Source organism: Zophobas morio, unplaced genomic scaffold (assembly GCF_036711695.1).
Source record: "Zophobas morio isolate AGI-343-1 ecotype UQ-CSIRO unplaced genomic scaffold, CSIRO_AGI_Zmor_V1 ptg000007l, whole genome shotgun sequence".
Lineage (NCBI taxonomy): Eukaryota > Metazoa > Arthropoda > Insecta > Coleoptera > Tenebrionidae > Zophobas > Zophobas morio.
This window is the reverse complement of record NW_026972112.1, coordinates 8,355,873-8,380,554: the sequence shown is the minus strand read 5'-3', so window position 1 is coordinate 8,380,554 and position 24,682 is coordinate 8,355,873. Positions and strand designations below refer to the sequence as shown.

At 32.1% G+C, this 24,682-nt stretch overlaps 1 protein-coding gene across 1 annotated transcript in view; it reads right to left on the bottom strand.

Annotated features, from left to right (window-relative positions):
• LOC135124415 (pyruvate dehydrogenase (acetyl-transferring) kinase, mitochondrial) overlaps positions 1-24,682 on the bottom strand; it is a 32,165-nt gene that overhangs the window by 3,567 nt on the left and 3,916 nt on the right. Inside the window, exon 2 of the mRNA XM_064049463.1 lies at positions 4,842-5,234. Coding sequence (XP_063905533.1) covers positions 4,842-5,234 — 393 coding nt within the window. The remainder of the gene's footprint in view (positions 1-4,841; positions 5,235-24,682) is intronic.

The window sequence follows — 24,682 nt, the reverse complement described above, 5'->3', positions numbered from 1 at the left end:
TTTGATTTTTAAATTTTAGATTTTAGAATTTTCATTTGTTGATGTTTGGATTTCTCGATTCTTCAATTTCTCGATTTTTTGAATTTTCAGTTCTTCAGTATTTCCATTTTTCAATTTTTCAAATTTTGACGTTGCTATTAATCTATTTTTGATTTTCCCATTTGTCGACTTCTCAAAGTTTCGATTTCTCAGTTCTTCAATTCTCAATTTTCAAATTTTTTAATTTCTCAATTTTTGGATAATTCTTTTAATTTTGGCATTTTCCAATATTTCGATTCTTCGACTTTTCGACTTCTGGACTTTTCGATTTTTTGTTTTTTAAATTTTAGATTTTTCAATTTTTCGACTGTATATTTCGATTTCTCAATTTTTCAACTTTTCGATATTTTATTTTTCCAATTTTTAAAATTCTAGATTTCCAATTTCTCAAGTTTTCAGTTCTTCTATATTTTAATTTTTCAGCCTTCCCAATTTTTAACTTTTCGATTTTTCAATTTTGGCCAACTTCGGTTTCTCAATTTTTCAATTTTTCTATTTCTCGATGTCTGTTACAATTTTTCGATTTTTGAATTATCCGATTTTTTAATTGTCCAATTTTTTAAATTTTAGATTTTTGGACTTCTGGGTTTTGGGATTTTTTACTTTTTGGATTTTCAATTTTTCGTTAAACTTTAGATTTTACAATTTTTCGACTGTTTTATACTTCGCTTTCACAATTTTTACTTTTCAACGTTTTAATTTTTCAATTTTTAAAATTCTAGGTTTTTCGATTTCTCGAGTTTCCAGTTCTTCCATATTTCAATTTTTCAATTTTCCGTATTATTAAATTTTTGATTTTCCAATTTTTCTTTTTTAAAATTTTTCGATTTTTCAATTTTTTGATTTCTCGATTTATCAATTTTTCAATTTTTAACTTTTCTTCTCGGCTTTCGACTCTCCGATTTCTCGATTCTTTGATTTCTCCAATTCTCGATGTCTTAGTTTTTGAATTTTTCGTTATTTCGATTTTTGGATTTCTCGGTTTTTCGATTTTTTACTTTTGGGCTTTTCAATTTTTCGATGTTTCGATTTTTCAGTTATCCGATTTCTCAATTTTTGGATAATTCTTTTAGTTTTGGTATTTTCCAATATTTCGATCCTTGGACTTTTCGATTTTTCAATTTTTTTATTTTTTTGATTGTCAGTTTTTTTTGTTTTTTAAACATTAGATTTTTCAATTTTTCGACTGTTTTATATTTCGATTTCTCAATTTTTCAACTTTTCGATACTTTATTTTTCCAATTTTTAAAATTCTAGATTTTTCAATTTCTCAAGTCTTCAGTTCTGCTATATTTTAATTTTTCAATTTTGGCCTACTTCGGTTTCTCAAATTTTCGATTTTTCGATTTCTGGACTTTTCGACGCCCCGATGTTTCGATTTTTGAATTTTCCAATTTTTTAAATTTTAGATTTTCGATTTTTAATTTTTTGATGTTTGGATTTGTCCATTTTTCACTTTCACGATATTTAAAATTTTTAAAATTTTGACGTTTCTGAATTTTCAGTTTTCCGATTTTTCAATTAATCTATTTTTTGATTCTCACATTTCTCGACTTCGCGAAGTTTCGATCTTTCAATTTTTCGGTTTTCCAGGTTTTTGATTTCCAATTTTTCGATTTTTTAAGTTTGCGATTTTTCAACTTTGCTTTTTTGACTTTTTGTGATTTTTCAGTTTTCCGTTCTTCAATTTTTCTTCTATTTTTCAATTTTTCGCTATTTGAATTTTGGGATTTTTTTTGTATTTTGACTTCTTCGATTCTTCGAGTTCTGGATTTTTCGACTTCTCGACTTTTTACTTTTTGAATTTTCGTTCAAACTGTTTTTTTCAATTTTTCGACTGTTTTATACTTCGATTTCTCAATTTTTCAACTTTTCGAAATTTTAACTTTTCAATTTTTAAAATTTTAGGTTTTTCGACTTCTCGAGTTTTCAGTTCTTCTGTATTTCAATTTTTCAATTTTCGGAACTTTTAAATTTTCGACTTTCCATTTTTTTTTCGATTTTTCAATTATTCGTTTATTCAATACATACAATTTTTTTTATTTGCATTTTTCAATGTTATAAATTTTAGATTTCCCGATTTTTCAACATTATCAGTTTTGGGAACTTTTCAATTTTTCGGTTTTTCGATCACTGAGAACTTTATTAACTGTCACGTTATTGCTGAAAGTTTTCCCAATGTTAAATATGTAAAAATTAACTGCACTTTCCCGAAAAAAATCTATTGCATGATTACGGTTCCACTAGTATTGCTAATTTAGGACGTTCTCTTAGTATCAAACAAAATTAAACAAACATCTAAATAATAACTATTTCCCGCAGAAATTCTGAACGCTTAGAGTCGACATTGGCCTGAGCGCGCTCCGGTCTATAGATCAAACAAGTTCTCAGACAACGATCTACCAAATTAACAATTCTGCCCTGCCAAAAGTTCGTTAAACAGTTTATTATATAAATTTCACGATTTCATTGCTTCAACTTATTTTTTTTGGACAACTCTTATAAGCAAAGCTAAAAGTAGGGAGCGACTATTAAACTGCTTGTGCATTTACTTAACAACATTTGGACGTGACATCACCGATTTTTAAGAAAGTGGATAAACAAATTTTGGTTGATTATTATTTACACCTCCACGATAATCTCAAGGTATATTTTAATATTTGACTGGTCGGTAACGAATTTTTGGCGTTTATTTCTCGCACGAGACGTTTGTAAGTAGCTCATTGAAAATATATTCTTTTAAACATTTCCAAAAACGACAAAACGATGAAAACGGGAAACCTGCATTTGTGTACTCTATGAGCTATGAAGCGGCAAAAAATTTGAAAGACAGACTGTGTTGTAAAGTAAAAACTGCGAAATGTGTAAGTTAAAAATTAGAAATTTTGTATACAAATTTGTGGCAAAATTTAAGGAAAATTTTGGTAAATTCTTAGAAGCTTGGGGAATTTGATGAGACATAATTAAATTAATGTCAAAATAATTTGAATGATTTCAGAATATTAATGTGTAGTGGGTTAACTTACTCAAGCAATGGACTTTACAAATAATGTTACTAAAATTTAATTAAAATAAGGCAAGTAACATTTAATCGACTTAATTCGACTACCCCTAGGACATTTCGGTTATGTTTTAAAATATATATATAGTTAAGTGAACAATTTATGAAAAATTTTTTTTAATGAAAACTCGACAATACACAAAACATCTTTTTCTGTAAACTAAATTCAAAACTAATTCTTAAATTTAAATTGTAGTTGAATTGGCAGATTTGTCATTTGATACATGGATGCCAACATAATGCTAGTTAATTTTGATGACAAAAATAAAAAAACGCCCAATGAAACTAGGCGTGTAAAAGACTAAATAAAACGTCACCAACTGCATCGAAAAGAAGTCGTGGAACGCTTATTTTTATAAAACAAAGAAAAAAGGAAAATCTCATTCAAATTCGCACTATTCGCATTCTACTTAATGGATTTTGTAGCTGCCAAAATCACCCAAGCGAATCTGTTCCTTGTTATTTTTTCTCTCGGAACTCAGAGTTTGTAAATAGAATAAAAATTTACTTCCAGATAGTTGAAATAACTGAAATTCGCTTGTTATTGCTCTTAAAATAACCTATTTTGCAGCACATGAAAACCATATGCTCCTTAAATAACACGATTGAACTCTGCTACACATGTTTCGATACACAATATTTTCATCATCATTGTAGAACAATATGGCGGTTTTCTAAAAATGTTTTATTATCCGTTGAAGTAGTAAATCTATTACTGTCTTACATAGTGCATATAATTTACCCGCTCAAGTTCGCCGAAAGCAATGAACAGTTAATGTAACGCGACTATAAATCTGAGTGAGTTAAGCAGATTTATGAGAGATTGCTACTAGAAAAAGTCTCTTTATTTAGTCGTTTGTTGCCTTACTCACACAGATCCACCTTGCAATAAAATTTGAAAAAAATGTTAGCACATATTTGAACTTGTCACGTCGTTGTTCTTCGTTTTTACTGTCCTCTAAAATTTGTTGATGTTTAACTTGTTCGACGACGTTATCACTTGCAAGAAAAATCTTAAAATGATTCTTAGAACAGAGCGCGTGATATAATATTTGAAAATGTTCCAGTGATGTTCCGCTAATAAAATTAATTTAATGTAGTTCTTATCATAAATCTCTTTTTCTAGCATTTGTTACATAGCAACCCAATTACATCCAGTTTAGTTTATTGTTTCCACTTAAAAAATACCCGTGAGGTCACAACTTAGGTTTAGCCCGCCATAAAATGATTAACCACATGGAAGTCGCAGCTTAGTAAACATAGGAAGTAAAGTAGTAACAGAAGTTGGCATCAAAATTAATGTCCGAAGATACACAGCAACATAAAATGCGTTTTTTTTTTACCACGGGTGCCAACATTTTTCTTTTCGTGCTTTAGTGCATATCACTTGAGAAGTAAAGTAGATAGATGGAGATATTTACCGTTGTCAATTTGGAAGTGACGAATTATGTGGTAAGTGATCACGAAATCTTTTTCCGTCGGTGAATTAGTAACGTAAATAAAGTTTAAAATGGATCTTTAATGAGATTTAGAGTTAGTTCCATTAGACTTGCGCCAACTTGGCAGAATTTTGTTTTCACGTTCATTAAAAAATAATTCAAAAACCAGTAACCATTTAATTAAGAGTCAAAATAATAAAACCACAATAGTTCTGGACACACTATACAAAATTACCGGACTAGTAAGGATATCATTTAAATGAAGTGGTCAACCTCTTAATCCCACCCGACTCACCACTTACTGTGTTGATTAATCAACATCCTGATCGATATCCTCGACATGTAAAACCTATCAAGAAAATACTGAATACTGTGTTCCGTCTGATGATCAACGTCGTGCGAGTCCTTCAATTCTAAAACCCCTTGTGCCATAGTTTCGACCACATCCGCGTGCCGATTACGAATTTTCACTAAGCTATCACAGAAGTACTGTAGATTGTTATTGTTGATTTCCTTTTTCTCGAATTCAATTATCTCCTGGAAACTCCGAATATACCAGTCATTCACCGCTATCACCGACGGCATCCGGAGCAGATTTTCGGGTAGAAGGGCAATCTCCTTCATTATGTTGGCAAGTCGAACTGGCAATTCCTTACGCAGGAAGATGAACGACTTCTGCTCCGACGCATTTAACCCTGCAAAAAAAGATTCATTGCGTGATAAGTACGGACATCATGGGCTTATTTCGTGCCGCTAATAATCAAGCGCTTTTATCAAACGGTACACTGCGACCTTCTAGTTTCTTGTAAATTGTTACATCATTAAATTGATTATTTTCGCCACGATTATTTATTTACGTTTTTATTTTTAATTTATCGGTGGGATATGGGGCACGTAATTTTCACGTGTAATTATTTTCTTTCAGGTTTGGACACCTGCTGAAACGAAATTGGCAGAGTGCCGCGATTTTCGGCGTGTTAAAGTATAGAGCAAGGAGAAGCAGGGACCTCTCAATGGTGGACTTTCGACTTTTCGTTAAAAGCTATGAATGTTTCAAAGTTCCGTGACTTGCGAAGCCGGCCTTGGGGACATTTGAAATAACCTCCCTGTAGGTTTGTTGTTTGGCTACAAAGTGTGTAGGTCGTTGGCCTAACATTGAAACAGTTTAATTAGAAAAGTAAAGAAAAAGGTACTTTTTTCATTGCAAAATATATTATTCGTCTTATCTTGTTTTGATCGGCTTTCTACTTAAAATTTTTATCTAGATTCGCTATGGTTATAGTTTTATAAAGTTTCATTCTTATCTTTATGGATTATTTGAATAATATAACACATGTTTTGAAAACTCTCTTATTAATCACTTATTGTGCCACGAAAAAAGGCTCACTCCAACTATAATTCGTTATACAAAATATTTCCTCAGGCACTGTTGAAAGCAGAGTTCAATTCGAATTAACTTGATAATTTGGTTATCTAAGCTGTTGTAAATTTAGTACTCTTATTACTTACTGTACCGAGAAAACAATAAACATGAGTAACTTGTTAAAGACCGGAATAATCCCGTTTAAAATACAACGTTGTTTTTATTTAATCGCAATTCCTCTAGAGTTACGTAGTTTTGAAGTAAGTTGATCGATCAGTTGCGATTAAATTTAAAAAGTTTTCTCTTCCATTGTACAACGTCCTCTAATGCAATTTTTTCAAGTAAAGAGAAATAAATTTAGTGAAATTAATTGTAGAAAGAAAAATTCGAAAACTGCCCAGTATGTGGAGTAAGTTTGTTTATTAAAATTGACAGATACACATACGATGTTTGATTTTTGATAACAATTTATTACCAGGAATTATCGGTTACAATCGCTTATTTTTCTTGATGTAGACATAATTTCATAAAATGCGACTGAAAAAAAAATGGTATGTTACTCTCGCCAAAAATCGAACACATGATTCAATTCGGCCACTCGCCAGTTCCTCATTTTATGCATCACTGTCTGTGTATGTAGCACAAATAACAATTAAAACCGATCACAAATTGCAGTCGCATTCTTTATATAAACCCACTTCCAAAATTGTTTTATTGTGAGAGTCGGAACCAACTAACAATGGATCACAAAAAATATTACTCACCGAAGAAGGCTATTATTATTATAATCACCATTTCTGTTTCATGTCTCTTTTTGTAAATTATCTATTATTCATCTGGGTGCTAAGTTTTTGTTTTCGTTTCAGCCAGGCCATTGTTCTGCGACGAACTATCGCATGCTCGCATGTCAGATTCGGTGTACAATTCAAACACTCGAAACATTTTTTGCAGTTATCACAAATATAGATCTAAATTTTTTTCAGCAAATTTGGCGTGCTTGCCAGAAGTTACAAACAGTCATCAAGTACGATACGGCACTTTATTTATCTACATAACTATTAAATAAAGACAATGAGCTGAGAACTAAACACAAAATTTACGTATTTGTTACAATAACACGATGTTGATGAACTGCTTCAAAAATATGAGTGCACTTTCCGATCAACATTATTTTAGCAAGGACACCTATGTTAATTCCGACATGTGTAATGTAATAGTGTACTAATAATGAAACAGTGGGGCGTACTGTTCTTCAGATGTGATCAATAAAAATTATAGCGAGTAGGAGTACCAGTGTAAATAAAAAAACTCCATCCCACATTCGAACGTGGGTGGTTTTCGCGTTACAATTTCGAATCTTGTAGGAACTCGCTTATACTAGCCTAAACGGTTGCTGTACAATTTCGATTTTCGCAAAAATTTCAAAGCGGATTCTTAGGAGTATGTTTTTATAAAACTTAAATCTTATTTACTATGAAAAATTTTGAGGCTATGTTATCAGTGTTATCACATTGTTGGCATTTACACGATATTCCTAACAATTGTATAAAATTTGACAATAATCGGGCCGATAGTTTTGGAGAGCATCTGTCTAATAAAAGTATGGACAGGCGGAAACAGATCTATTTTTTCGTACTATAGGGGTCATAAAATCAAGTTATTAGTACGCACCTAAAGTGGAATTTATAAACTTGCTGTTGACGTTAAAGTTCCCGCTGACGTTGCTTTTAGAGCTAAAAATTGTCATTTATAAACTCCCTTGCCAAGTTACCGTTCATGTTCAACTTTTGCCGTATTTAAAAAGGTGTAGAAAAAAAGTGGAGGATTTAAGTTGATTACTACAAAAATTTGTTTATCGTGACTCAAGGGGCCGGAGCGTAACTGCAAAAAAGGAAATATGGATTTTGCAATTAGGCCCCGCCCATCGGTGTGACAACGAATGAAAAATTCATCACAATTGAGCTTGGGATGGATATGGGCGGACCCTAATTGCAAAATCGGTATTTCCTTATACACATTTTTCATTTTAAACATGTTTTAAGTTTCTTGTTGTGAAAAGAAATCTACACATATTTAAACAAAAAGGCAAAATGTAGCCCCACCCACCCGCCCCATCTCAATTGTGATGATTTTTTTTTATTCGTCGTGAGCCACTGCAAAATCCTTATTTCTCTACGAGAAATTAAAAACATTTTTGAGTACCGTGTTATTAAAAAATACTATGTATATTGAGAAAAAAAATAAAGCCTAAGATCAGGCCCCACTCATACCTGCCCTGATCTCAGTTCTCAATTGTGATGAATTTATCATTCGTTGTCCGATCGATTTTAAACGTGTTTTTAAGAATACAAAAATTATCATATTTGAGATGGGGTGGGTGGGCGGGGTTTATTTTTGGCCTTTTTTTCTTAATATACATAGTAGATATTCTTTGAACAACACGATACTCAAAAACATGTTTTTAATTCCTCATAAAGAAATAAGTATTTTGCAGTTAAGCTCCTAATTAAGTTCACGGTGAATAAAAAGAAAATCATCACAATTGAGATCGGGTGGGTGGGCGGGCTTACATTTTGCTTTTTTGTTTTAATATGTGTAGACTTCTTTTCACAACATGAAACTTAAAACATGTTTAAAATGGAAAATTTGTATAAGAAAATATCGATTTTGCAATTAGGCTCTACCCCATAATTCTAAAATTGATATTTCCTTGCAAAAATGTACCATTTTAACCATGTTTTAAGTTTCTTGTTGTGAAAAGATGGCTATGTATATTAAGAGAAACAAAGGCAATATATAAGCCCCGCCCATCGTCGTAAGCCGAGGGGCGAAGCTTAATTGTAAAATCCTTATTTTTCTACGAGAAATTACGATGTGAAATATGTTTTTAAGGACTCGTGTTATACAAAGAAAACTAATTGAATTAAATAAAAAAAATAAAAAATAAAAGGGAAGCCCCACCCATCCGAATCTATCTCAATCGTGATGTATTTTTCATTCGTTGTCAGCCTGAGGGGCGGAGCGGAATTGCGAAATCGATATTTCCCTATACAAATTTAGCATTTGAAACATGTTTTAAGTTTCTTGTTGTGAAAAAGATCACTACACATCTTAAGAGAAAAAGGCAAAATGTAGGCCTCCCACCCATACCCCCCCCCCCAACCCAATTCTCAATTTTGCTGAATTTTTCATTCCTTGTCAGATCCGTTTTAAACGTGTTTTCAGTGTCCAAGAATAAAAAAAATCATCACATTTGAGATGGGGTGGGTGGGCGGGCTTCCATTTTGCCTTTTTGTTTTAATATATGTAGACTTCTTTTCACAACATGAAACTTAAAACATGTTTAAAATGGAAAATTTGTATAAGAGAATATCGATTTTGCAATTAGGCTCTGTCACATAAATCTATATTTCCTTGCAAAAATGTACCATTTTAACCATGTTTTAAGTTTCTTGTTGTGAAAAGATGGCCATGTATATTAAGCGAAACAAAGGCAAAATATAAGCCCCGCCCACCCGCCCTATCTCAATTCTGATGATTTTTTTTTATTCGTCGTAAACCGAGGGGCGAAGCTTAATTGTAAAATCCTTATTTTTCTAGGAAAAATTACTATGTGAACTATGTTCTTAAGTAATCGTGTTAAACAAAGAAAACTAATGTATTAATATTAATTAAAAAAGAAAACCAAAAGGGAAGCCCCACCCATCCGAATCTATTTCAATCGTGATGTATTTTTCATTCGTTGTCAAACCGAAGGGCGGAGCGTAATTTCAACATCGATATTTCTCTATACGGATTTACCATTTTAAACATGTTTTAAGTTTCTTATTGTGAATAGATGACTACACACACATATTAAGAAAAAAAGGCAAAATGTAAGCCTCGTCCACCTATCCTATCTGAATTGTAATGATTTATTTATTCGCCCTGAACCAAGGCGATTAATTGCAAAATACTTATGTTTACAAGAAATTAAAAACATGTTTTTGAGTATCGTGTTGTTCAAAGAATAATATGAATATTAAGAAAAAAAGGCAAAATATAATCACCGCCCACCCACCCCATCTCAGTTGTGATGATTTTTTGTTCTTGGAAACTTAAAACGCGTTTAAAATGGTAAATTTTTGTAAGGAAATATGGATTTTGCAATTAGGTCTACCAACGAATGCAAACTTCATTACTATTTAGATCAGGGCAGGTATGGGTGGAGCTTAATCTTCGGGTTTAATTTTTTCTTAATATACATGGTATTCTTTGAATAATATGATATTCAAAAACATGTCTCACATGGTAATTTCTTGTAAAGAAATAATAACGATTTTCGACGATTAAAAAAAATCATCACAATTGAGATAGGGCGGGTGGGCGGGGCTGATATTTTACCTTTTTTTTTCATCGTCTTTTTAGAACAAGAAATTTAAAGCATGTTTAAAATGGTAAACTCTTGTGCACAAATATGGATCTTGCAATTAAGTCCCGCCCCTCGATCAGACAACGAATGAAAAATTTATCACAATTGAGAATTGAGATCGGGACGAGTATGGGTGGCTTTATTTTTTTCTTAATACAGCCTGTTATTGAAAGGTACGTACAAAATAAAATCGGCAATTGGTCTCGAAGTATGGGTGTTAAAAGTTAAAAAAAGTTCAGGTAAAAGTGTTCTCCTTTTAGAGATAAAAATTGTTAAAATTTATGTGCAAAATCGTTGTACGCCTCTGATAAAAAGATCATCTTTCGTTTCTATAGCAACATTTAGTCTTGACAAAAGTTTTATTGTTACAATTGCTAGGATTTACTAAAATAAATTAATTTTACCTATTTATCCTTCAGTAGCGTCTAAAAAGGTTGGATAAGGGTTAATTTTCCCCTTATAATTTTGATAACACAAAATAAGTTTTTCCGACTTCTTAGACTTCGCAAAGAATTGTCCATTTTGTTGTACGTACCTTTCAATAACACCCTGTATACATAGTATTCTTTGATTAACACGTTACTCAAAAATGTTTTTAATTTCTCGTAGAGAAATAAGGATTTTGCAGTGAATCTAAGTTTTACTATTGGGAGAAGTCAATTCCGCATTTATTTTTAGCGCTAATCAGCGATATTTTAAGGCGGAGTTTGGGTGTGTGGGCGCGGCATCTCATTAAACTTTCTCTATGTGGAAAATGCTATTCGTAGTCAGCAATTATATAGTGTAAGCTCTGCATCACATGAAATTTCTTCTTTTGGGAATAATTGTAGCTTTCGCAATCTTTCTGACAAAGTTGAGTTCATTTTATTAAGTAATTTCGTGCTTTTCTATGATGTAAATTTATAAAGTTCTACTGAGTTTTGCAATTTTTAACTTTTTTTTTTCCATAGCATATATAACTTTCTTTCAACATCATACTTAAAAACACGTTTTACGTGGTGTTGTAGAGATATAAGCATTTTGCAATGAAGCTCTGCCTCTCGACTCACGACGAATAAAAAAGATCATTACAATTGAGATGAGGGCGGGTGGGCGGGGTTTATATTTTGCCTGTTTTTCTTAATATATGTACGAAGTTTTCTATTCACGACAAGAAACGGAAAACTTGTTTAAAATGGCAAATTTGTAGAGAAATGTGGAGGTTAAAATTTACCATTTTAAACATGCTTCAGTCTCTTGTTATGAAGAATATGTACATTAAGAAGCAAAAGAAAGAAAAATCATAAGCCCCACGCGCCCACCCTGTCTCAATTGTGACGATTTTTCTTTGTTCGTTGTGAGTAAATGGGGCGGAGCTTAACTGCAAAATCCCTATTTCTCTACGAGAAATTACTATGTGAAATGTTCTTAAGTAATCGTCTTGTTCAAAGAAAACTAAATGTATTAATTTAAAAAGAAAGCCAAAAGATTAATTTTAGCACCAATGAGCAATATATTGAGGCGAAATTTGGGTAGGTGGGCGGGGATTCACTTTTAAAGTTTCTCTATGTCGATAATTCTATTCGTAGGAAGTCGTTTTATAGATCACACGAAATTTCATCTTTTGGTAATTGCAAATTTTGCAATTTTTTTGACAAAATTGAGTTCGTTTTAAAGTAATTTCGTCCTTTTTTTGTGATGTAAATTTATAAAGTTCTACTGAGTTTTGCAATTTTTTACTTTTTTTTCCATAGCATACATAACTTTCTTTCAACATCATACTTAAAAACATGTTTTACATGGTGTTTATTGTAGAGATAGAAGCATTTTGCAATTAAGCTGCGCCTCTCGACTCACGACGAATAAAAAAGATCATTACAATTGAGACGAGGGTGGGTGGGCGGGGTTTACATTTTGCCTGTTTTTCTTAATACATGTACGTAGTTTTCTGTTCACGACAAGAAACGGAAAACTTGTTTGAAATGGTAATTTGTAGAGAAATGTGAAGGTTAAAATTTACCACTTTAAACATGTTTTCAGTCTCTTGTTACAAAAAATATACATATGTATACAATATACAATAAGAAGAAGAAAAAAAAAACGACGAATAAAAAAAATCATCACAATTGAGATGGGGCGGGTGGGTGGTGGTACATTTTGCCTTTTTTTCTTAATATGTGTAGACTTATTTCGACAACAAGAGACATGTCCAAAATGGTAAATTTTTGTAGTAATCGAGTTAAATCCTTCATTTTTCTTCTACAATCCCTTTAAATACGGCAAAAGTTGAAGATCAAAGTTACTATCGACGGCAACTTGGCAACGGAGTTTATAAATGACAATTTTCAGCTCTAAAAGCAACGTCAGCGAAAACAACAACTGCAACGTCAACAGCAAGTTTATAAATCCCACTTACTCCTGAACGTTACTCTTATATCATTATAAAACATCCACAAAATCTGGATGCTTGCGGTGAAAACTCAAGTCGGATTCATAAACCACAAGTACATTATTTTATAAAATTGAAATAGCATTTACTATACAAAATTGTTGCTGAAGATAATCAGAAAATTTTGGTTAGCGTTTTACCATATATACGATAATCCTAGAACAGTCGGGAAATAAAAGAAACAAAGTGTAATCAACAAAAGAATGTTTTCTATTTCTAAACTTTCTTGATTAACAATTAGTGATTCATCAGCTTCATTTGCGTGTTTTATTAATTTTGTATTGATTATGAATGTTTACAAAACATTTTAAGTGTCTGTAACAAACAAATACTAATTAGTAGTTCGAAAAACCCACTTTTTTGGTCATAATAACACACTACTTGAAACTGACTACAAAATAAAAACATCAGCCATTAGCATACGATTACAAAGCGAATTGCATTATTTCATAAGTGTAATAAGTGCTTGTTTTATAACATTTTTATTTAGGCATAATTACCATGTTTGTCGTGTGTTGACATTTGATATTATTTTTCCTTTCATAAATGTACATCGCGTTAATTAATTAGTTACAATTCCTGCCTTCTGTACATGACGGGTGTCATTTTGTGCAAACATACTGCACACGGTAATTATAACGTCTGGTATAATTCAATCAACTCTTGTCAAGTACAATCAAACGAAATAAATAAATGAAATGTCCCACATCATTATCAGGTAATATTCTATATAAACAATTTAATTTGCCCCAATTCCCTCACGTATTTAACAACGTCAGAGAAGCAAAAACACGACTTCGACGGAATATAAATAACAGTTGGTGATAGATAAGTTGATCCGAAATTGATGATTGAAACAAATTTAGAATGTGATCGCTGCATGGACTCAAATAAAATGATTAATCCAAAATAGAAATATAACACGAAATCATATTTTTCTTTCCAATTTTAGAAACGTAACCAATAAATAACTTTTAAAATATTAAACTATACAGTATTTCGAATGTTCGAAACTCGAGAGAAGTTACTCGCCACACATCTCACAATCACTTAATTTCCATAAATTCAAAATATTCGACAAGGCTGATCAACCCCTAATTGCACGTCCGGTTATGGTAAACAAGCCCCCACTCCCTTTCGCTCGACCGAAGCAACTACGTAACACCCGTTTAAAATCAGCGCATCTAATTTTAAATTCACCCTATATATTTACGCTGACCGAGCACATTCATCGGGTCAAACTCCAACCAAAAATTCAAATCTCGTTTTAACATTTTTTTCCACGGTGTACTTTGGCCAAAGACACCTCGAATTAGTCGGCACAAATATTTGGCCAGGGCTTTCCAAAACTTTGTACTTTAGTTGACGCGCGAATTACGTGTTACCAAGTTATTTATATGCATGGAGAATTTTGATTGAATCGCTGATGCGAAGCACGCCAGAATTTCATTCAGGTTCATTAGATTTTTCCCGAAAAAAGCTCGGATGTTGCGACTTGGGTTTTAAACCGAATGAGACGGATGTTTGGGTTTTTAGTGGCAAGGTTATGGTCAGTGTTGCAAGGTATCAATCGATTTGGTTTTATTCGAGGCTGGAAACTCTCCAATTGTGAAGAGGAGCGTTTTTAAAATAGAAGAGGAAAAAGGGAAATGACGGAAGTGTGGTAATGGAGATAAAGTGGTCATGGCAGAATAAATAATCCTGATGAATTCGTTTCATTTCCATCTGACTAATAAAAACGGTTAATAAAAAAGTAACAATGACGCGTCCTTCTATTATGTAGAATTTCGCATGAAACCCATTTCTATTTCCACGGATAATAATATCGTCACACTTTGAACTTTACGGACTTCCGGCTAAAGCGCACTTGATACTTCCAATAAGGAAGGATTCTAGATTCTAGGTTTGTGTAAGGTCACAGACATGTGACTACAGGATTAACCTTGGCTTTATTTTGCATTACTTGAACGAGTCATCGTGTCAACAAACAGCTCACATTTTATTGATAAACCTTATCATATTTTACGCTGTTTAAACGACAATTAAAAAACAAGGCATTTATAACGAGGCCAAAGTACAACATATGACGGGATCTCCTCTGGCTGTTGTATTTATTTTTGCTTGCACTGGCTTACGTGTTGGATCAAAGTCCATTTGTTTATTGCCTTGCCTTGAATGTTGTCTCCGAGGCTCTCTCTTTCAAACACGACGGGCAAGAACATTACGCAAACTTAATTACTGTCTGATTAGAGTCGATCTATCACGTGTTTTCACCTTTTATTGGAAGTGATGGGTTATGCAATTTTTTTTTTTGATGCATCACGGATTTTTTTTAGTTTTTGCAGTAGGAAAATTCTGGTCGTGGGGGCAGTAGCGTAGGCCGAGGATAAAGTCACAATGCGTTTAAATATACATACCATTACCTACCTCTATTTTCTGCATGAGTTTGAAATAGATTTAGAATTTTCGTAATTTCCGCGCAGCTGCAAATATCTGATAGGAGTACTGTCATATATACTAAATTATCGAATACATTATGTACGTAAAAAAAATTGACGAAATTAAAAAAGATATAACGTTTATGATTGAGCCGGTCGGTATCCCCTGATTAATCTTATAACGTTATTTTTTTATAGCTCTGCTTATAGAATTTCAATGATTTGTGATTACTTTAACGACAGTCATAATAAAAATAATACCAACATAATAACGTTAATCTAAAAATGTGCTGTTTGCGATATATCAAAAACATTCATGAAAACTGACGTTGGGATTAAAGAGGGTTGATTTCTGGTGTTATCGTCTTATCGTTTGATCAAGACATGAAGTGGCATCTTTTGTTCATCACTTTGATAAATATTCTGACATTCCTTCTCCAGATGTACTCTCATGTGGTTCTTCTTTTCTGTGCTTGTTTATATTTTTCAAAACGTCATACATTTAAAAATAAATCGTCATTTTTGAACTGTTATTACAAAATTTGTAATTCACTAAAATCAGTAAAAATTTCGTAATATAAAACCAAGTTTTGTAAAATTTTGCTTTCAAGCAGTAAACAGATAATATGTATCTAAATATACAACAATTTCTCAGAAAATTCATCATTCTCTTAGAAGTTGATAAACTGATTTAATCTAGTGCACTTTGAGTGTTTTCATCATTTTATCGCATTACTACAGTTCCGTCAAATCGTGGGTACTTAAAAAGATAACATCAAGTTTCGCCAAGATACAACTATTACAAACTGATCTTAATCAGCAGTTATAATAACTTAATAACTCACACGTGATATGAACAATAAATCAAAGTTCTTTTTTAATACGATTGAGCAAGTCGTGGACTAAATGGTCGCATAAATATTGATCAAGAGAAAAAAATATTTTTTTGTTTTGTGTTTTAGAGCTATGTTGACGAAGACGACTTTCAGTATTCAAAATATGGGCAATTGTTGTTTTGTAACTGATTCTAATCCTTGTGTTGCAATATGTAATTGCGATATTTGTGTTCTAGTTTAAAATTATATTTTTTCTTCTAAGTAAACATAAAGCACTTATTTCGGTTCAAAAGTAAATATAATAATGGGACACCTCTCTAATCGGGATTTTCTTTAATAATACCTCAATGCGTTTTAGCATAACGCACCAAAATACACTCCTCAATACTTTCCAAAAGCAGCAATTTTTTAAATTTCAAGAGGATTTTTTTTGTAGAAATACCTATATTTTTAACACGTTTCATGACGATGTTAGAAAACAAAGGTGTGCTCCTTTATTGATTACTGCGGTAGAAAAAATATGCCCCACCCACCCGCCCTAGACTCCGCCTTAATGATCTTTTTCATTCGTCATAACCACAGAGCAAAGCTTAAATGTAAACTAATTATATATTTCTGTAGAAAAAAATACCTTTTCGAACGTGTTTTGAATAATGGATTATTGAAGGCAAACTATTCTGAGAAAAACATTTAAAGGATAAGCCCCGCCTACTCGCCCCTACTCGCTTAAATGAGTAATATTCGTCATGAAAAGGGAGGCGGAGCTTAATTTCAAATCAGGATTTTTTTTTAGAAATAGCTATATTTTAAATACGTTTCATGCACCTGTTAATTGATAATTGATGATTAAGAAAACAAAGGTGGGCCCCTTTATTGATTCCTGTCGTAGAAAAAATATACCTCAACCACGCGCCCTAGACTCCCCCTTAATGACCCTTTTTATTTGTCATGGGCTCACAGCTAAAATTAGATGCAAATGACTTTTATAGACGAAACTGCATTTTGAAGTATATTTTAAATAAAGTATTGTTAAACACAAACTATTTCAAGAAAAATACTTAAGAAATATGCCCCACCCACTCACCCTTACTCGTTTCAATGAGTTTCTTCATTCGTCGTGAAAGGAAAAGCGGAGCTTAATTTCAAATGAAGCTTTTTTGTTTCACATACCGGTTCATTAAAAATTGATGATTTTCATGAAAAACATGTGTCCTTGTTTATTGATTACTGTGGTGGAAAAAAGATGCCCCACCCACCCGCCCTAAACTCCGCCTTAATGATCAATTTTCTGCATCATTAACCCAGAGCAAAATTTAGACGCAATGAAATACTTCTGTGTAAGAAATTGCCTTTTTAAAGCATACTTTAAGTAATGCATTGTTGAAAACAAGCTACTCTGAGAAAAACTTTTAAAATATAAGTCCCGCTCACTCGCCCCTACTCGCGTAAATTAGTTTTTTATTCGTCATGAAAAGAGAGGCGGAGCTTAATTTCAAATGAGGATTTTTTGTAGAAATACCTATATTTTAAACACGTTTCATGCGCTGTCAATTGAGAATTGATGATTTCAAGAAAACAAAGGTGCGTCCCTTTACTGATTAATGTGGTAGAAAAAATATGCCCTGGCCAACCGCCCTAGATTCCCCCTTAATGACTCTTTTTATTCGTCATGGGCCCAGAGCTAAAATTAGATGCAAATGAAATACTTTTATCGAAGAAACTGCATTTTGAAGCATATTTTAAATAAAGTATTATTAAAAATAAACTATTTCCAGAAAAATACTTCTAGAAATATGCCCCACCCACTCATCCCTACTCACCTAAATGTGTTTCTTCATTCGTCGTGAAAGGAAAAGCGGAGCTTAATTTCAAATGAAGCTATTTTGTAGAAATACCTACATTTTGAATACGTTTCACACACCTGTTCATTAAAAATTGATGATTTCACGAAAAACAAGTGTGCTTGTTTATTGATTACTGTGGTAGAAAAAAGATGCCCCACCCACCCGCCCTAAACTCCGCCTTAATGATCAATTCTCTTCGTCATTAACCCAGAGCAAAATTTAGATGTAATGAAATACTTCTGTGTAAGAAATTGCCTTTTTAAAGCATATTTTAAATAAAATATTGTTAAAAACAAACTATTTCGCGAAAGATACTTAAGAAATATGCCCCACCCACTCACCCCTACTCGTTTAAAAGGAAAAGGGGAGCTTAATTTCAAATGAAGCTTTTTTGTAGAAATACCTATATTTCGAACACGTTTCACACACCTGTTTATTAAAAATTGAAGATTTTCACAAAAAAAAGGTTTCCTGTTTATTGATTACTGTGGTGGAAATAAGACGCTCCACCCACCCGCCCTAAACTCCGCCTTAATGATCAATTTTCTTCGTCATTAATTCAAAGCAAAATTTAGATGCAATGAAATACTTCTGTCTAAGAAATTGCCCTTTGAAGCATACTTTAAGTAATGCATTGTTGAAAACAAGCTACTCCGAGAAAAACGTTAAGGAATAAGCCCCGCCACTCACCCTTACTCGCATAAATGAGTTTCTTTATTCGTTATGAAAAGGGAGGCGGAGCTTACCTATATTTTAAACACCTTTCAGGCGCCTGTTAATTGAGAATTGATGATTTTAAGAAAACAAAGGTGTGTCCCTTTCTTGATTATTGTGGTAGAAAAAAATAGGCCCCACCCACCCGCCCTAAACTCTACCTCAATAATCCCTTTTATTCGTCATATTGCTTATTGAAAATTGATGATTTTAAGGAAGAAAAAAAGGTGCCTGTTTATCGATTACTGTGGTAGAAAAAAGATGCCCCACCCACCCACCCGAGACTACGTCTTAATTATCTTTTTTCTTCGTCATTAACCCAGACCAAAATTTATATGCAAGAAATTGCCTTTTGAAGCATATTTTAAATAATGCATTGTTGAAAACGAACTATTTCGAGAAAAACATTAAGGAATAAACCCCGCCCATTCACACCTATTCGCTTAATAAATGAGTTTCTTTATTCGTGGTAGGGTAATTTCAAACGAGGATTTTTTTGTAGAAATACCTACATTTTGAGCATGTTTTAAGTACCTGTTGATAAAAATTGATGATTTTAAGAAAAAAAAAAAAGGTATCCGTTTATTGATTAATGTGGTAAAGAGTAAGAAAAAATAGGTCTCCTGTTTCTGTAATTTTTTATTAGCCAGATAATCTCAATCCGGATGTACTCGAATTTTCATTTTCTGTCGTTAGTGGAGAAGTGTGAACTGACACTCCGCGCCAGACCAAATAAAAAATCAACAGAGTGTTTTTTACTTTGATCGATATTTAGTCTCTAGCAGACAATTTTTAGTCTAGAAATGTAAATAATACAGTTATAATTACACACTAAGTCAGAAGTAATATTTATTTGATCCGTGTTTTGATAAAATTACGTTATTAGCTTTTATAGGGACGACTAAATGCGTTGCAGTTAATTTCATATATTTCTGCAAACAACTTCACCTCAGTGAGGTTTTGCTGTATTTTTCATAACATGGTTTATATAAAATGTTCATTTTTGCGATGTAGGTAGTTGGCAACATCGGATTTAACGGTAACTAACCAAAATTGAAGCATAACTAGTGATATTTAAAAATAACGGGTGTTCAATTGAAATGTTCATAAGTTGGCGGTGGTTTTTTGATAGAAGAAAAACGCGTTATTGCACTCCAAGTTCAAAGTAGTTTTTATGACAAAATAATAAACATTATCACCTCATTATTACCCCACAACGGACAATATGAGTTAAACTTTCTTATTTATGACTAGGGATTTACTCCATTGTCCCTATCATCAACTTCGACACAATGGACCTATTATAAAAACCACTTTAAACTGGGAAGACCAAGGAGGTTAAATGTATAGAGAGAGTACTGGGCTCGTTGTTTTGTGTCGCACATATACAAACCCTCTCTGCTGTTCGTATGGTGTTCGTACAAATTCGTGAATTGACGGATAAGCAATTGAGCGAGTCAGTGGCGGAACTAGATTTTACTGCTGTCTATTAGTTTTAACACATTTGTCATTGTTCTAGATTTTAATGGATGTTTGCAAAGACCAGATACGCCAACGTGTGGGAAGTGTATTAACCACAGATTTTGTTTAAAAACCAATATTTTTTATTTTTCTTGAAATTGTACGAAATTGAAACTCGTCAGCCACTGTACTGCAGTACAGTAAACCTCTCGCGCCTCACTCCTCTCACCCGGGAGATGTTGGTCACACTTTGATATATGGAAGATACACGGCATACTCTCTCTATACATTTAAACCTCCTTGGGGAAGACAATACTTTTATTATACGAAAAAGTGGGGTTAGGTTATGCCATCCCATATTGTCATTCAACTATTATCGATTCACTTTTAGATTTATTGTAGACATACTTCACAATGTTTACGAAAAATCAAGGCCAACTTGATGACTTTTCAACTGAACACCTGATATGTATCATGTAAAACAACCTTTATTAAATTCAGTAAATAATTTCATTTTGAAACGGAAATAACGTACTCGATTTTTCCTTGGATTAAATAAGATTTCATTTTGATTCATTTCTAAAATTATAGACAAAAAACCAGTTTATATTTTGTATAGCTAGTTCTAAAAATTAAAAATTCTCAAGACCTGTTTGGCAAATATTTTGACATCCAGTAATTTTCTGAATGAAATTCGTGTAGAAATCTATTATGCATTCTCTAAAACGATAAGATGCAAAATCTGATATTCAACATTAAATTTTATGCGGAAAACTTGGATCCGCCAGGTTAAAAATAGTGGTGAATTGTTAAAGCGCAGGAAGGAACCCACTAAAATTTATTTTAAAATATTTGGAAACCAAAAGACAAAAAATACACGACAGCCTTGAACTACCCTTAAAGTTTCGAGGTAATTAAAGGTAGTTTCAACGAAAAGAACCTTGCATATATTCAATGTCAAACTGTTTTCCTTGAACAAAAATAAAGTAACAAACTGTACTAAATGCAAAAACCGTGTTAAAACACCGCTTCGCCCTTTGAAACAGATGTCCTTATCTTTCAAAATGTTCGATTATCTGCAACGAAGCAAACAATTAATATCTATTTACAAAATTTTTATTTTTCGCAACGCGATTATCACCTTCAAGTGTTGAAGGTGATTAGAGCAACTAGACAAGGAGGTGGAAAAATATTTGTTTTCTAGATTTTCTCCGCGCAGATTCAATATTTGAACAACACACAAACAATTGTTTCTTGGAAAGGTGCGCTATTTCCAGAAAATATTGTTACAATAGTACCTGGAAAGCCTCGTTAAATCAGCGCACTTTAATTCTTGTCCAAAGCAATGTCGAGAATATTACGTTGGAGCAAAGCGCGGTAGCTACGTGACGAAGATATTCTATTTACAAACATCTGTTACATTGACGTCCACAGCGACATAATCCGATTGGTCCCGTGCCGCCACACATCAAACAAGAACCAATGAAAAAGCCATACATTATAAATACAAATGACTCAATAATTTGAAGTGCGTGCGCCTGATAACTGAAAAAATAATAGCAAAGTTCAAAAACAGATAGTTGATAAGGGTTCCAGAAATACTACGATTTGTTAGAGTTCCGAACAAGGTTCCACTTACTGAAATTGACAAACAATTCTGACTGCAATGAATAGTAAATAACGCTTTTATCTGTAAATAGGGAATCTGATGTAATTTTGCGCACTGGCAGTGGCATTATGCCACTAGTATTATCATATCAGTCCGTTACAGAAAAAATAAAACCATTTATTAGCCAAGTGATTTCTAACGATATCGAAAGTGCTGCCGTCAAAGCAGGATAAAGGATAAAAATAGTTCTGTGAAAACAATAAACGTATTGGTGTTTACAACATCGGGATTAGGTCGATTAGAAAAATATCGTCACCTAATTAACAATTTTTGGGTGGTCTGTTTCTTCTATTTTTCTGGAAATGTTTAGAACTTCTGGCGTAAAAAATGCTATTTGCCAAAAATCTACCCAACTCGTTTGATATTTTTAACCTGATAAAATTAGATATAAGGATGGGGAAAATGTTGTATACATCTACAAACGGATCTTAAATCTAATTCAAAAACTTTGAACTGATTTCGCAATGTTTTAACCACATTTTGGAAGTAAAAGTTATTTGTGTTGTAAATATTGGATTGTCGTCATTTCCGTTTATAATTATGGTGGTTTACATGTATATTATTGTATGTCGTATAAACGGGGGCAGTTATGAGAAAAATTTATTGAATACATATTTTTGTCTATTTATTATTGTTTGGATGAAGGAATTATGTACAAATCATTTCATGTTATTTTCGATTTATTGGAATATAAATTCAATTTTTGTAACGTGTCGTAAACAAGAATGAATATACAGCATATTTTATGGTTTTACAATTTTCGTAGTATCTTAAATAACTCCAGATTTTTATATAAAAAAATAAAGTACTGTTGAGTACAACGTGATACGTCGGAATGTTATTAAGTGCGATTTTTATCATTCTAAAGTACTTGCACATTATATTCTAAAATATATCATACTTAACTTGATGAAAGCAAAGGTAAAAATTCAAGCATTACAACGACTTTCGATTTTCGACACCATGCGTAATCCGTATTTATTTTAATCGCACAGTGCAATGTGGGTCGGAAATACTGGCATCATTCACAATCTACATATAACAATTCACTACAAAGTGTACTGCCAATTAACAATCACAGTGCTTAATATTCGTAAAATGAATAATTAAAAAATTATTGTCGTTGATTGTTACTACTAGAAACCTTCCTAACGAATTGAATTATGTAAAATAGTAAAACTGGAAATTTGTTTATCAAAACTAAATTATTCAGCACAAATAAAAATTTTGCATTAATGGTGAAAATTGCGTCATGAATACATGCTTTTTCGTTTTCGCGAAATAATACTTGCGATTTGTATGCAACAAATGTGATTATATTTTGAAGACTTTTTGTTTGTAGTCGGTACCGCATTTTGTGTCATATCTGGAGTACACTAAACTGAGCTAAAAACAATGGCGTTCACATAATTTCGATATCTCTGTTCGTTCTCAAGATATACGGCAGCAGAGTTTTATGTGCTAAAGTAGTCATTAAATAGTATTTAGGGCACAAGAATGAAGTTTTTGTCGAGGCGCAGCGGAGTTACAAAATCACCCGAAAGTGCTACACACGTTTTACGTACGAACTTCGCACATTTTTTGCACAACAGTCAAAACATTAATTTTTGAATGTTGATATTTGTTCATCAAAACACAAGTTTTTTGTAACAGAAAAAGTGTTAAATCACTTAAGTACATTTCTATATTTTTTGTTTCAAACCAAAATGTGCAAAATGGAATAATTCGTTGGGCACTATATTTGTGTCAATGACGAGATACTACGAAGAAACACTATTTTCATCAAAACAAATCAGTTCTAACTAGTGGGAGATGAGAATGTTTTCGCAAAATATTTTGTAGAACTGCATGTTAAATATAAAATTAATTACTTATTTCCTTGTAATATTGGCACTGCCAACGTTAAAAACAATATATATTAAAAGGTTATTTTTTCCAACGTTAGTCTTTTATAACTTTATTTTTGTTTATTTGTTTGCTGCACGAATTTTTTTTTTTTTGAAAAATCAAATCTAATAATTTTTCGAAAAATCTGGATTTATCTAAATTCCACCAATTTTTGGTATCACAATTTTTCGTTTCGATTTTACAGTTTTGAGATCTGATAATTTTCTCCGTATTTGCATTTCCTTAATTTCTCGTATAAAAATTTTTATTTTATGAAAAATTGTTCGTCTTTCACTTTAATTCTTCCATATATTTTCCAACTTTTTCGTTTCTTCAATTTTTCGATTTGTAATAATTGTTCAATTTCATAATTTTTTGTATTGTCAAGTTCTTGATTTTATTTTTCATTTTCCCGATTTTTTAATATTCGTTTTCCCATTTCCTTTATTTTTTCAATGTTTTTCCGATTTTTTAATTTTTCTATTATTGAATTTTTCAAATTTTCAATCTTATTTTTCAATGTTTCGGTTTCATAATTTTTCGTTTTTCCACCTTTAATTCTTCCAATTTTTTAATTTCTCGACTTCCAGATTTTTCAATTTTTCGTTTTGTAACTGTTCAACTTTGCAATTTTTCAATACATATTAGGAGTAGAATTTTTCATTTTTCGAACTGTCAATTTTTCGGTTCCTCCATTTTTCAAATTCTATATTTTTATTTTTCATTTTAAGTTTATCAATTTTATGTCACCATTTTTCGTTTTTCATTTCCTTTATTTTTTCAATGTTTATTCTGATTTTACAATTTTTGGTTTATTCAATTTTTCAAATTTTCAGTCTTTGATTTTTCAATCATTCGGTTTTTTCAATTTTTAAATGTTTCAATTTTGTAATTTTTGGATATCTCAATTATCCAATTTTCCGAGATCTTGGATTTTAAAAATTTCGATTTTACAATACAAATTGCGTTTTTTCCAATTTGCACTGTTTCGATTTTTAACTTTCTGAATTTTTAATTTTCCAATTTTCATTTTTTCATTTCTTCAATCCTTCAAGGTCTTGATTTACAATATTTTTATATTTTTCAGTTTTT